Source organism: Malaclemys terrapin, chromosome 14, assembly GCF_027887155.1.
Source record: "Malaclemys terrapin pileata isolate rMalTer1 chromosome 14, rMalTer1.hap1, whole genome shotgun sequence".
Classification (NCBI taxonomy): domain Eukaryota; kingdom Metazoa; phylum Chordata; order Testudines; family Emydidae; genus Malaclemys; species Malaclemys terrapin.
In genome coordinates, this window is record NC_071518.1 from 17,856,220 (window position 1) to 17,871,881 (window position 15,662).

The 15,662-nt window shown below is 40.2% G+C and overlaps 1 protein-coding gene across 4 annotated transcripts in view; it reads right to left on the bottom strand.

Annotated features, from left to right (window-relative positions):
- Positions 1-15,662, bottom strand: part of CMTM4 (CKLF like MARVEL transmembrane domain containing 4) — a 76,235-nt gene that overhangs the window by 21,981 nt on the left and 38,592 nt on the right. For all 4 annotated transcript variants that reach the window (XR_008447123.1, XR_008447125.1, XR_008447124.1 and 1 more), the window contains exon 2: positions 12,767-12,943. Coding sequence is in view for 1 of the 4 variants with exons in the window: in XM_054049153.1 (XP_053905128.1) it covers positions 12,767-12,943 (177 nt within the window). In the remaining 3 variants the exon portion in view is untranslated. The remainder of the gene's footprint in view (positions 1-12,766; positions 12,944-15,662) is intronic.

Here is a 15,662-nt window from a genome sequence, read left to right on the forward strand (position 1 = left end):
GCAATTCTGAAGGTGAGGGAGATAGGGGCAAGGAAGAGCATGCAATGCAGCAGTTGAGGACAGGGCAGGGTAGGTAAACGTAAGGAACATGAAGTAATTGGGAGAAGGGAATAACACTAACTGAAGGGACAGAAGGATCAGCTTTGTACAACCAAGGCTGCAATGCAAACCATAGTTTCAAATTCAAATGCGGCAACTGATAACTACAATACAAAATGTTTTGGAGGTATTTCAAATGTGCCCATCACTGTATTATCTGTAATTAAAGTGCACACAGTTGTCCAGAGTGGCCTCTGCTGTTAGTCTTTCCTACATTCAGCACTTTGCTTACTGCCAATTCCCACTCTCCATCATTTACTGCAGCAACATTTTTGTAAAAAACAAGTCTTGTTAAGTGCTGTAAAAATGGTTATGCTTGGACTCAGACATATTTCTTCAAGTGGGGCATTCCATGGACAAGGGTCCTTGACTAAGCTCCAGGAATCTCAAACTTTGACCTGGCCACAGCTAGCTTCACTATGAAAGCAGCTGTCACTTTGGGTTGTGAAAAGACATGGCAAGGCCCCAAACTATTTTCTGCCTTAAAGGCCAGGGATTTCAAAAACACTGGAAGGACAGATTATAGAGGGTGCAAATCACTGGCATGATTTATGTGCTCAGCTGAAAAAAATTTCTGAGAAGAAGGGCTACTACATTCTGTACAAATTGGGGTTGTGTTGTCTTTGATCTCAGCCCAGGTACAGTAAATTACAATGAGGTGAATACAAGGATCACTGTGGCCAGATCCTCATCTAAAAGGAAGAGACAGTTTCCTGACACGTTGGAGAAAAATCCATTGTTCACTACTGTTGCAACCTGTATCCAGAATCAGTAATGAATGCAGTAAGACTGCCAGGCTACCTTGAAAAATGGAGGGAAAGGTCAGTGACCAAAGATATCAAAATGTTTGCACGTGATCAGCACCTGTCTAAAGAGCAGCTACTTCAAATTATACCCAGGCAAGTCTGAGGTGATGGTGGTTATATTTGCCAAGGAGTATTACAACCAAGATCAGGAGCCTAGGCGTAGATGTTGAACAAGTATATATGAAGGCACAGTTCCTATCTTGAAGGCCTTACCATCCAAAAAATAAAGAGGTCCATTTACTGCTTTCTGGGAGCAAGTAGCATTTCACCACCTCTCGAAGTGGAGGAGAAATATACAGTACTGATCCCTGTGACTGCATGAGAGCTGCTCAGTACTAGTCTTTAGGTCCTGTTGGAGGGGAATGACTCAAGTCATCATAGCGTTGCACTGTCCACTTCAGCTAAGTCTTGTGAAGAGGTTGGTAATGCCTAGGCTTGATGCTATTCAATATTTTCATCAATGATTTGGAGGTAAATATAGAATCACTGCTGATAAAGTTTGCAGATGACACAAAGATCAATGGGAGTGGTAAATAATGATACAGGTAGGGCAATCGTTCAGAACAATCTGGATCACTCGGTGAGCTGGGCCCAGTCAAACAAACTTCATTTTAATATTACCAAATGCAGAGTTTAGCTCAAAAAAAAAAAAAAAAAATTTTTTTTGAGGGGTGACTTGATTACAGCAGATAAGTAACTTCACAGAGAGAAGGTACTAAAAGTCTCTTTAATTTAGTACAGTATTTCCCAAACAGTAGGTTGTGATTGGGATGGCTGTAGATAGGTTGTGGGCCCAGTGCAGAGGTCCAGCTAGTTGGGTGCAGTGGGGGTGGTTTGGAGTTTGAGAGCAAGTCCACCCTGCAATGGTGGCTCCTCTCCTTTCCAGGTGTTGTGACCTGGTTCAGAGATTCTAAGGTCAGAAGGGACCACTGTGATCATCTAAGTCTGACCACCTGCAAAATGCAGGCCACAGAACTACCTCAAAATAATTCCTAGATCAGGGGTAGGCAACCTATGGCACGTGTGCCAAAGGCGGCACGTGAGCTGATTTTCAGTGGCACTCACACTGCCCGGGTCCTGGCCACCGGTCCAGGGGGCTCTGCATTTTAATTTAATTTTAAATGAAGCTTCTTAAACATTTTAAAAACCTTATTTACTTTACATACAACAATAGTTTAGTTATATATTATACACTTATCGAAAGAGACCTTCTAAAATTGTTAAAATATATTACTGGCACGTGAAATCTTAAATTAGAGTGAATAAATGAAGGCTCGGCACACCACTTCTGAAAGGTTGCCGACCCCTGTCCTAGATCATATTTGTTAGAAAAACATCCAGTCTTGATATGAAAATTGCCAGTGATGGAATATCCACTATGATCCTTTGTTAATTGTTCCAGTGATAAATTATTCTCAGCATTCAAAATGTACACCTTATTTCCAGTCTGAATTTGTCTAGCTTCAACTTCCAGCCATTGGATCGTTGTTCTACCTTTCTCTGCTAGATTGAAGAACCCATCAGACCTTTCTCTGCTGGAGTGAAGAGCCTGGCTCTCTGCTCCAGAGACCTAGCATATGAGGCCTCAGCACCGCGAACCCAAATTTGGTGCAGCCACCCCTCCATCATGACGTGTAGAGCAGGGATAGGCCAAAATACCCAGAGCACATAGCTGGGCCCAGCCTTGAGGGATGAGCTTGCTCTTTTCCCAGGCTCTCCTCCACTCTGGGCCACTAAGATTGTAGTGCCGGGGCAGAGGTGGTTGGTGTCAGTATGGGAATAGTGGTCGGGCATCACAGAAGGACGACGACACTGGTTTATGATTTTGTGCCCCTCCTGCAATTCCTCATGAAGTTGGATCTCGGTGGGTCACAAAAAAAAAAAAAAAAAAAAAAACCAAAATGCATTTGGTGGGTCGCCTTAGTAAAGAGTTTGGGAATCACTGACTAGTGTACAAAGGCATAACCAGAACCAAGGGCTGAAAGCTGAAACCAGACAAATTCAAAGTACAATTAAAGCACATATTTTTAAACAGTGAGGGTGATTAATCACTGGATCACACTGCCAAGGGAAATGGTGAAATCTCCATCTCTTGATGTCTTTAAATCAAAACTGGATGTCTTTCTGGAAGGTATGCTTTAGCCAAACAAGTTATTAGGCTCATCGCAGGGGTAACTGGGTGAAATTTAATGGCCTGTGGTATACAGGAGATGAGACTAGATGATCTAATGATCTTGTGACCTTCAACTCTGTACCTGAACATCCAAGTAAAAGGATACCGAGTAGTACAGGCAAGGAGTTCTACCCTATCCATAAACAGAAAGACCAATCAATGCCTCAAGACCAATTGCCATGTCATAGGCTGGTCTGAAATCTGACTGTGAGAGGTCTAAGACAGAATGTGAAATACTGCTGAAGTTAGACTGTCCCGACATTTCTCCATGATTTTTCTTAGGAAGGAGGCTTCGAGGCAGGGTGGTAGTTGGAGAGACTGTCTAAACTAAAGCAAGTATTTGTTATCATATTCTATTGAATTTTTCAAGAAAGTTGTCAAGTTTCTCCCTCTGAAAAAAGCAGTGCTTCTCATTTCAAATGAAAAACATGACAGCCTCAAACTTTAAATGCTAAAATCTGGTTTGAAGAAGCTAAAGCCCAAAGGAAGAGAGAAAGCTATGGTGAGGATTCTAGAAGCAAAAGATGTTTCGTAAAAAAAAAATAAAACATTATACATTAAGATGACAAAATGAGTAACCATAACAATAAAAAAGAATAAGCTAATTGAAAAAAGATGTAGTTTCAAATCTGGCCATGATGTAGCTGAAGTTTTTACTATTGTATTTATAGACAAAGTAAAACCACATCACACAGATAGAAGAATTTCAGCTGAAATTACAGCAACCTCATGAGACAGCCTGTTGCGCCATAAAACGGTGTTCAAAGCTGCTGTCCATAACAGAATAAAGTCTAGGATCTGAGTCAAATCCACTCTAGACTGCTACTGATCCTTTACTCTCTCAGGAATAATTTAATGTCAGATTGATTTGCTGTTGCTTGCTAGTGATTTGTTATCCAATGGTCATATTAACTGTTCTAATCAAAATGAAAGAAGTATCTAAAATTTGTTAGATAGTGTCACTTTCAATGTCTTATCCATGGGGCAGATATCTGACTGACAACAGTAGGTCCACAGGGCTATATTTTCAAAAGCCGGATTCCCATTTTATGCTACACATTTAGCACCGTGTCACATTTTTTGTTCCCGCAATTGACAGAAGGTGCACATATTAGTAACTACGTGCAGGGCCGGCGCTTCCACTAGGCAACCCTAGGCGGTTGTCTAGGGCGGCAGGATTTGGGGGGCGGCATTTTGGGGGGCCTAACTGTAGTGGAGAGACTGAATAGAGTCTGTGAATTTGAAGAAGTCTGTTGCTGCTTATAGGCAGGAAGTAACTTCTGAAGAGCTGCAAAGGAACAGATAGGGAAAGGTTCTTTCCCTTAAGCATTACCGATTGGGTCCGTTGCCAGGCGCTGGCTCTCTTGCCCAGTGGTGGCAGTGGCAGCCACGTGCCCTCACCCACTCATCTCCAAACCTCAACATATGTAATTTTCCAGGAGAAATTCTGGATTAAAACAGTTAGCTTCTGATGGCTTGTGCAGTCTATGTAAAGGCAAATTATGTATTTTTTAAATTCATTTACAAGGATACTTATTTTATCAGGGCATTTTTACAGAATCCTTCTCTTTGCCATTCAATTCTTGAAATCCAAAAAGCTTACATTTAACTATTTTAACTTCCATCTAAATGTATATAATCTGGAAAAGAAACCTGCATTTCAGTGGGATGAGTTTGTCAAAAACCTGTTATAGAAGTTTGAGGTCTACCACTCTCCAAGTTAGTTTCTGCAAAATAGAGAGCTGAAACTAACATTTCCTTTTAGCTTCATTTTCATTGTCCAATGTCTCTAATTCTTTCCCCAAACCATCACTTTACTCTACAAGGTTTGGGCTGTTTTCTCCTTGTTCCTGTGTGTAGCTATCAATTTGAAGTTTATACACATACCAGTCAGTCTGCTGAACCCAATCTCCCTGATCACCCCATAATTTTACTGTGTAGTCATGTTATTAAACATCATATGATCACTCCCAGTGCAGTTAACTAATGGAAATATGGTTTGCAAAGTAAAAATGTCATATAAAGAAATAACCAAATTAAATGTGTTAGAATCCAATTCCCACCCCTCTCACCTCCATATTAATTTATTTTTACCCATGCAACAAAGAATGTATTCAAATACTGGATACTGCAACTAAAAATTCAGGATTCATGTTAGAAATTTGTCCAAAGGGGACAGGCTCCCACCCATGGCAAGACAGTCAACAGCCAACATTTTCAGAAATGACTAATGATTTTGGGAGTTCAGCACTTTCTGAAAATCAGGCCACTTTAAAGACATCTCAAATTGGGCACATAGAAAAATTAGGTATCCAAAAATCACTAGTTGCGCCTGAAAATCTTGGCTAATATTTTAAGGGACAAGACACGATTTTGTGGCATTGGAAGAGGCGGTCAGGGTCAGATGATTTCATCCTTAGATGGCTCTCACCATTTCTGGGTGTTTGCATAGGCTTTGCTGGAAGCAGTGTTCTTGTACAAGAGTGACAAATGTGCCATTTCTATTCACTGTTTTCACGTTTCCACCTCTTTATTTTCTAACTTCTCTTCGTGTATGTGTGTGGTTGTTTTTTAAATTCCATGGTGTTCAGTCTCCTGTTCCCTCTCAACCCCTTGCACCTTACTACTTACCAATTCTTCTGCCAAGTGTTTCTAGTCCTAGACATTAACAGACATTACTATCTACTGTTATACATATCACTAGCAATAGAGGCCAAGCGCCAGAAGTACTCCTTGTATTTAAGCTAGTTTTACTAGGGCATCCTTAGCAGAAGGATGCACCACCCATGATGATAAATTGTGAAAAATCAAATAGGGATGGTGCACCTAGAACACAAGCCTGCAGCATATAATAAACCCTGCCAATGGTTCATAAATTAAGAACATGAAAATGATGCATCTTTTTAAAGGACATCTTTGTGACAGATATGGCAATTTCCTGCAGTATCCTGGATAAACTTTATTGAATTAAGTTAAATCTTACTCAATTAAGTTTATATATCATTTTGGGCCAGGGATTGTATGTAATTCCATAGGGGAGGAGGACCACAGCTCTCCAAGAACTAAAAACAGTGAGCGGCAATTAGTCAAATTCACTCAGATTGTAACACCTCACAAGAGGTACCACCTCCTGGCGAGACTTGTATATCCTGATTCAAACTGGATTCTCCAGCGAACCAACAAAAAAAAGGACTTTTGGATAAACAGCCTGAGTTTAAACTGATTCAGGGCCTGATCGAGCAAATGGACAGGACCTTCTATCCAAAGCAGGTATCAATCCACCCTGGAAAGGGTTGGAAGAACTTGACCTATTGATGGATGCTCTTGTTCTGAGCCAAGGTGGTTATGAACTTGTAACTGCAGAAAAAACCCTTGGTGGGTTTGAAGAATTTATCACCTGTGAGAACAATTTTTGGAGCTGGGGTGATCTCTGGTAAGTTTACTAGCATGTGTGTAGGTTCTTTTATTGTTTTTAATGTTTTCTCCGTAATGCTTTCACCTTAAGAATAAGTGAGCTTGCTTAGGAAAAGCTGTGTGGTATCTTATACCTATGGGCAATTATGCGGTTTATAGCCTTTGAAGAGAAGGCAAAGCAGGCCTGCTGAAGCACTCTGACTTTCTTGGGAATTCCCAATGTAGGCATGGAACTGTGCAGTCTGGAAATACCCCACTCAGGAAGGAAAGAGACCCATGTCTCTGCCCAAGAGAGGTATGAATGGGGAACCGGAATCCTAAGAACAGGTGCCTCTCTGGACCACGGAGGCAGAATACAGGTATAGTTGCCCTGAACTGTGACCACCTCTTTATTGGCAGAAGTAAAAAATAAAAGACAACTTTTTCCGGGTTCCCATGCAATATCTACAAGTCGAAAAAGTCTGGTGTTCTTTAACCGTCTCCTCTGTGATGCTCTTTAATCTACAACTTTGAAATGGAGATATTTAAAGCCAAGACCGATACAATAAAACAGTTTCTTCAGAGCAACATCAATTATTTTACTGTCACCTACTTGGACATTTGTACCCATTGTTTTTCTAAAAAACTCTGAAGCATGTTTTCAAGCAACATGAACATCCAGTGCTCAATCTTCATGTTCAATGAACCTGTGTTTGTTAACTAGTATCTGACACAGAACTGAGGGAGACATGAGCCAACATTGCAATCCAGACACATTTGATTTTAAAAACCTATTACATGCTGATCTTCTAACATTCTTGACAATTGTTGACCTTGTGTTTGTTTTAGATATAAACAAATCACTAACATGAATAGATATAACCAAAGTCAGATCATCAACAGACAGTATAACGAACATTCTAGTTGGAGCAATTGGTTATGTAAGTAGAAATTAAATGCAAATACTAAGTCACAAAAAAGTCCATTTTACTGATGGAATAACTAAAGATCTGTATCTGCAACAACTCTGCTCATACTCCCTCATCCAAGAGATTGTTGAACTTCAGCATGCTGGACTGCCTGCCACAACAATTAATGATGACCTGTAAGTTCACCATCCCCATCTTCATTGGGGAGGTTTTGATTTCTCTTAGTTCTGACACAGACACATTGTGGCTTTGGGAAATTATTGTAAATTATTGTAAAACTACTGCAGATCTCTGCAGTAACAATCATCCTCTATAGCAACATAGGACAAGATTCTAATACTGAGACTATATACCTGGTAACCCAGGTGCAGGGCTTTCAAAACTTCTAGATTTTTATGTTCTTCTGTTACATTTTCCACTCTTGGTCTTAACTAGTCATACAATCCTTGTTTATGTTCCATGCCACTGTGTGCTTCAACATAGTTCTGCCAAACCATGACCCTTTGTATGCAAACCCACAACAAATTCCACTTGTACCTCACTTATGTATTTCACCCTGTCCAAGCAGCTTATGCTTCAAATAATAAACAGATAATGAACACATTTTGCCAAATGTAGTTATACTAACCCACTTTGTTATAAGTAATTTGTTTGAAATATTTCTATGCAGTTACGATGCCTATGGATCATCTGGAACATGTGTAGAAATGTACATTCCTTGCTGCTACATTCAAGTATCCTTGCAAAATAGCATGCACAGCTCAGCTGTGTATCACAGAGGGAAATGGAAATTTCCACTGTCATTTCCCCCAAGTCCTCACATCTCATGGTAATGTTGATAATCCTACGCAGCACAGAGGAATGACTGATCCATTCTTTTATCTCACTGTCACAGATACACAATTTTTAGCTCTCTTTCCAGAGAAGTTTCTTTCCTAGCTTCAGAAATCCCATGTTTCTTTCAGATACTGTATCTCAATAATATTTAGGTGGCAGTTGCATTTCTAATTAGGATGAAAACAAAACACTGTTGCTGAAATGGCTGAAAATGTAAGAGCCACAAAACGATGGATTTTGTAATATTTGTGTATCTGTGCTAGATGTCGGCAGACTAATGCATTTTTACGATAGACAGAGGAGTCAGGCAGAACCCAAGGAGCATTTTTTCTTATTTTGGCAAACATTGGTGTTGCTAGTAAGGATTACTGTCACTAACAGGCTGGCCTAGTTAGGGATAAGACTGATGTAAGGGCACAGAAGGAAATTCGCTCCCCAAAGAAAACACAATATTTGTATGCTGTGCTCTTATGCTGTAGGCTATGGATTTCAAGTACTATTTCAATGAACAGATAGAACGGGGGTTAAAACAAAGACATAGCCTCAATGTTTCCTGATATTAAATGAAAAAAAGGTTATTTACTGAAAATCTGCATAATCTCAGTTTGCTATACGCAACCAGCAGCAGCTGATGCATCTTTGCTGGCACAGATGCCCAGGTTGCTACCATCTATGACCCATGGTAAAATGCTGGGGCATTGATCAACTGATCTATAAAGAAATACCAATTTTTACAACATACTACAGAGGGCCCATGGGAGTGGACTAGATGACCTAATTATTTTCCTCTTTAATTTCTAGGCTTATTGAGGATAAACTGTTTGCACAGGAAGTTTGTTATACAGATGGGTGCATCTCAGATAAGGTTAGGAAAGAGTCATAACACTACAAACTACTCAAAAGGCTAAAAAGAATGTGGCATGTTTGAACCTCTGTACTGCCAGAACAGCCTCTGTAATTATGTTACATTAAACTTCAAAAACCTGCAGTTAGTCTTTAGATAAGGAAATACCATCCTGAAATTGATGATTAACTGAACAGGTACTGAAACTAATGAAACTGTAAATAGATAGGAATACGCATGTCTCCTGAACACTACTGAGAAATTATGATGGTTGTCATTATTGAAAATGCTTTTAATAGATTGTGTCAAACATGAAAGGCTGCATAATTCCTAAATAACTGTCGAACGATAGAAAAAGCACCACAATATTTTCTCTGAGAAAAAGTGTGAAGCACACAATCTGCCACATGAACAAAATAAGGTTAATGTGTGTGTACAGCCTGTATTAGAAACAACAAAGATATTGCATCGCTGAATTGCACAAGACAAAAAATCACTGTAGCCAGAAAGCACAGATAAAATTCTTCTTGTACTACAGGGGCATCCTAACTTTGCCCAAGCTTGCCAGGAGCTTGAAGGCCTCAATTTGCATGCATACCAGATCAGCCTTGAGCTATCCTAATTAAGATTGCAGCATAGAATTCTCCAGACCACAGGTCCCAACAAACTATCCTGCAGGCACTTACCTCAATTTGGAGAGCTGGGAAACAAAGATGGTCTTGGATTACTGGGAGTCAGTAATTTCCAGGTCTATTTTCTGCTCTGCCACAGATTTCCTGTGTAACCTTGGAAAAGTCATTTAACCCTTCTGAGGGCTTGTCTACACTTGCGGCACTGTGCTGTAGCGCTTAGTGAAGATGCTACCTACGCCAACGGGAGAGCTTCACCCCTCTACATAGGTATTCCACCTCTCCAAGAGTGATGTAGTTATCCTGACATAAGTTGGTAGTGCAGACCAAGCCACAGTCTCAGTTTCCTCATTTTCATAATGTGGGTAATAAAAAGTACTTCTCTCACAAGAGTAGTAGTGCAGAGTTTACTTGGTGTTTATAAAACACACTGAAATACTTGAATGGAAAGTAGAAATGCTACTGAAGTATCACTGTATGTCTCTGTTGACCACACCTATGTAGTGATGCAAGGGCATCTGCAACCCACTCCATTTGTGACCTTCAGGCTGCGCTCTGGCCACTCAATACAGTACTGTATACCTTATACTGCACTAAAATAGTACTTATGGGCACATAGACTTCAGCACAGAGTATTAAGACAAGAACTATAAATTTAGTCAAAATACCCTAGTCAAATCTGTTGAATCACAATTTCATACAAGGTAGATCCATGCACTACACAGTTAGGTATTACTACAAGCTCTCCCATGTCAAACATTACTGTGTACGTATGAAAATCTGAGGGAAAATATCTTCAGTAAGGATTCTTACTAATCCAGTACTACATATCATAACTACTATATAATTGAGATTATACCTTTAAATTTGGGCAGATGGAATAAAGCCTTAAAATAAACCTTCTGTTCACTATTAGAATAGCAATAAAACAAACTTCAAAATAAATAAATAAAGATGAGTCCAAGTTACTTTCCCAGATCAAGTGAAAACCCAAACAACAAAATGCTCTATTTTTAGTTAAAAGATTTTAAATCCCTTCTTTTCAAAGACCTCTATCAGAGTCTTATGCTAGAGATGGATTTCTCATTCTGAGTACAACTATTTGTCATCGCTTGAACAGGGCTATTCAAACCAATAAGTACCAAGAGTGGTTGAAAGGACCTTGAAGTTAAACAGTTCAAATTTATTGCATTATTTGGGGAGGGGAAGAAGGGGAAGGGAAGCCTCAGTCAACCTTCTCTACCCATGTGCATTCATGATACAGTTAAAATCCTCTTGCAAGCAGTAAAAGCACTAACATGCAGGGCCAAATCCCACCATTATTTACGCTTATCTATACAAAACCACTGAAGTCAATGGAGTTACATGGCTGTATACAAGGGCAGATCTGATCCACACATGCTGATTTCTTTCTATTAGAAAATTAAAAAAAATAATAATAATAGATGTTTGGGCTTCTTCAAGAAGCAGTCTTTAGCAGAGTCATGAAGACTATCTGAACAACCCAGCAGTCGTTGTCAGGCTTGCTTCACTGTAATATGCATGAAATCTTGTATTTACCCTACATCCTAGGCAATAATGAGGTCATCATAAGCAGAGCTGCCAAGTCTTATTTATTACGTGACGTTCTTGTGCACTTGACAGCGCTGCCCGACATTCCCACCTCACAGTGGAGACATCATGCATCCAGTTGGGCTACAAGAATGGCCTGCCATTGTTACTATTGACTGCCAATGGCCACTGTGGTACAAGCAGCCAGCCATCTCCCCTCTCCTTGCTGAATCCAAACAGGGTAGGAGCAGTCAGGAGGAGCAGGCAGAGCAGAATGGAGACAGAAGATGAGGGGCCCAGGCACAAGCCCCATGTTTCCTCAACTTCCCTTCCCCCAAACACCTCATTCAGCTTCCTCCCCATACATGCTTTCTCCATGCATTTATGCATCCCCAATTGCCAGTTTTTGGGCATCTCCATTTCCTACTACCAGCATGGTTCAGGACTGGGTGTGTTGACGTTTATGGATATATGAAAGTTGTTTGCAAATATGTACATTTGTCTGTTAAGTAATTTGCACAAAATGTCACACACGGAGCAGCAAAAATCTGGCAGCTTTGCTAAGGTTAGGGATGGCTGATCCACTGGGACTGCACGCCTAATGTACAACTACAACAGCAATTTATACTAGATTACAACAGTGGTGGTGGTAAGGCAGAACAGAGGCCAGAACAAAGGAGCATAGACTCATTTCCTCAGGTGAACTGCATACAGATATGTCCAAAAGTTAATACGGATGTAGGTGCTCAATGGGTCTACATGCTGATCTACCTGCTCATTTCAGGCAACCAAGTCTGAAAGTTAGGCTCATAGCAAGCAAGAAAATGAAGATACATCCAAAATGAATGAGAGTTTCTGGCAATTCTTTCCCCACACCCACATTTCTTGTATTTGTGAACATGAGGACTGCTAGTCTAGGTTTTTTATAGTCTCTAGGCATGTACCAAGTCAACGGAGCTGACTTCTCCTTGCCGACAGTGCAATTTCCCCCCAAAATAACATAATGCTTGTGTTCATGTTTACAAGAGATTTAGCATATACCCTCACTCGGAGTGTCAAAAAACAGCAGCAGGTTATTACAAACATATTTGCCATACATTCCAACAACTTTTTGTATTGATTTACAGATCTAATAAAATGGATTCCTAATTCTTTTTTTGGACAGCATTTCTCAAAGTTATACAATAAGAGTATTTTTGCCCACCTCAGCCATAAATAATAAATGTTGGCACTGCTAGAAAGGCTCTCTTTCAGAGGAGGAGAAATTGCTAGAAGACAATTCCAGATTTATTTAATTTAACATCCTATAATCTCATTACATTTCTAAAGACACACTACGCCGTGGGTGTTCAAATTGGACATAAGTAAGATATATATTTTACTCAGTATACATAGCATTTATTCAGGATCTTAAATTTCAGTAAAAGACAGGCAGAGTTTAAAGAACAAACTTAAAATGTTTATTCAGCTATTTTTACAATATGAAAATTTGGATGAGAACTTACTGTAAGATTCCAGTTGATCTGTGGTATTCTTGTGTGAAGATTTAGACTGAACATAAGCAATAAAGCTCCAGTAACTACAAATGCACTACAGCTCACAAACTCAAAGAAATAAAGGCCTTCGCAAGGGGAGCATTCCATGATGGTCTCTATGCAGATGAATGCAATCAGTGCCAAAACCTAGGGAAAAAAAACAAATGGAAAAAATATAAATAGATTTCCACATTTTGAAAATAGCCACAAGTATTCCTGAAATTTCCATTGGGAACATGATCAGTTTACTCTCAAGAATGTGCAATTTTAGTTTAGAATAGGGCACTATTTGAAAGCAAGAATAAAAGGAATTAGTGCAAGACTTTTGGGGTACTTCATGTATTACAAAACTTATAGTAACAAAATTATACTGATCTAAAGTCAACGTAGCCACTGGTCATGGGCTACCGAAAAAAGAACCCCCTTTTCTAAGTCCAACAGTATAAAGTGCAAACGATAAAGCAAACATTTTATTTCCTTTTTAAATTATTCATATGTCTTTTCAGAACTTGGAGAAAATATCCAACTGATTTTGCTTATTAGTGCCAACATCCAGATCAATACCATTTTAAAATGCCTTTTCCCATTACATTTATTTCAAGGGTCGGTCAACTTAGAAATGTAGTCAGTTTAAATAAAAATTTTAGAATAGCTTCAAATGTTCTCCACGGGCCTCACCCCATTGTTATGATTTGAAAATTCCCTACTTCTGCAAATACTTAATTCCCCTCTCCCCTCCCCCATCCTTTGTTGTTGAGTTACAGCCTCACATAAAAGAAAAAGTCTAAAGTCCTGATCCTGCAAATGTTTACACACTTTAAACTTTGCACAGGGAGCAGTCCCATTGAATTCAATGAAGGTGTAAAGTTAAGCACATGCGTAAGTCCTAAGTGTTTGCAAGACTGCAGGGGATAGAGTGAAATATACTCTGTAAAATGAACAAAACTAAAATATGAGAAAAAAGGAATCTCTCAGATAGCAGTCTTAACCATAATAGGTATAATTCAAATATAAATGCAATTTTCATGTTGACAATTCCCCTTTAAAAATAACTTGTGGGAAAAAAATTGGGCAGGTGCCTTCTTGGTTCTTTGTATGCTGTGAAAATTTGGGAACTTTATCTGTACAAAGTAAGAATCTTGGTTTTACTATGAAGTTATTAGAAAATTGCTGTATCAGGGAAAGCCTCTATGTGAATGTGGAATCTACCCCTTGCTGACAAGGACTGAGTCCCAACAAGGCACAATGGAGAGTTGTTAACCTTAACAACTGCACTCTGACTGAACCACTGGTATGCTAAGGAGGCTGTCTGGAACAGGGAGAAGCTATTTCTTTCAGCTTGTCTGCAGGGGGCTGAAGAAGTGAAGATGGAGAACACCAGCAGCAGAACAAAGGAACCAGGTGTTGGTAGGGGGCCACAAACTTGAGAGACTCTCTGGGGCAGGGACAGGAACTTTGGGGAGGAGAGGGGAAAGAGACCGGCAGGTTTTCATAGCAGGGAGTACTGTTTGACTGCAACTGGCCACAGTCAGAGAAAGCTGACCTAGAGGGAGGCTCCATGTCTCTGAAGGGAAGTCATAAGCTGGAGAGGAAGGATCCTGGTCACCCCAGAGGGCTCTTCCCAAGCCCAAAGAACACTTCAGAGCTGTGAAAAATCAGAGGCAGGGAAATGCCTAGAGATGTGTTTATTATTTTACATGGATCTGTGTTTCTCATGCTATAAAGTAAAGAACAATGGTATTTTAGAATCCTGTGCCAAGTCTATCTGTGTCTGTTCACTTCACTATCACATGCCCCTGAAGAGGTAAACTGTAAACCCAGGGTTCCCACATGGCTGGAGTTCTGGGAGAGAATATGTCTAAACTGCGAGGGAGTCTAAGGGGCCAGCACGGTCCCAGGAGCTAGGCAGTTGGTTCATATGGTCTCAGTTCTCAGAATGGCGTGCTAGACAGAATCTGTACCTCAACAGTATGCCTAGAGACCCCACGCCAGGAACAGTGTCTGGACTCCATTCTGACTCTGGAGGCTTAAAGCACAGGGGGCCCAGTGAGGTGGATCCCCTCACAGCAGCCTCGTGAGTGTCCAACAGGAGTTCAGCCAGATCTGTGACATCTATAAAGGCAGCCTGAAGGATGTTTGATGTTGATTACCCACCTCACCCCCAAAAAAGGCATTTCCCCCCCTGCTTCTCAGAAATTCTGTTTAGCCTGGAAGACTCTACAGTGACTGGAGAACTAGCAAGACAGCATCACTAGAGTCCTAAGAGATGAAATTGAGCAACTATGGGGAGGTGGGAGTTTTTAGTCAGACTGTTTAAACTCTATTTATCTGTTAGTTTCTAAATGTAAAACACAAGGAGAAATATAACTTTTAAGCCTTCTTTATATATCAAACAGCAAAGAGTATCAAAAGACTAGCGCACCCATAACAGAAGGGAAAATTCTATCCCCACTGAACTTAATTGCAAAACTTCCAGAGACTTCAATGGGGCAATGCTGTGCATACAGTTCTCTTCTCATATTCTTACCCTAGACTCTAAACACTGAGTCAGTAATTACAACTTTGGCAAACCCTATACAACTCTATTACAAGCACACACTTTTCTCCTCTGGCCTGCCTCAAGGCTAGTATCACCAGTTTCATCAGTTCAGTCAGGCATGAGCAGGACTTAATCAGGCTAGCACTTTTTGAAGTGCTCTCCCATTTCAGCTCTCACAACAGTTTCTGTGAGGTCCTCACATCTGTTGTAGTTAGAAATGTTAAGTTAACCAGGGCAAGTCAGCTATGGGATCGTAGGACTTCTGCCAAAAGGAATGAACTGGTGAAAACAGAATTGTTCATGTCCAATATCCCTTCCTATACCGGT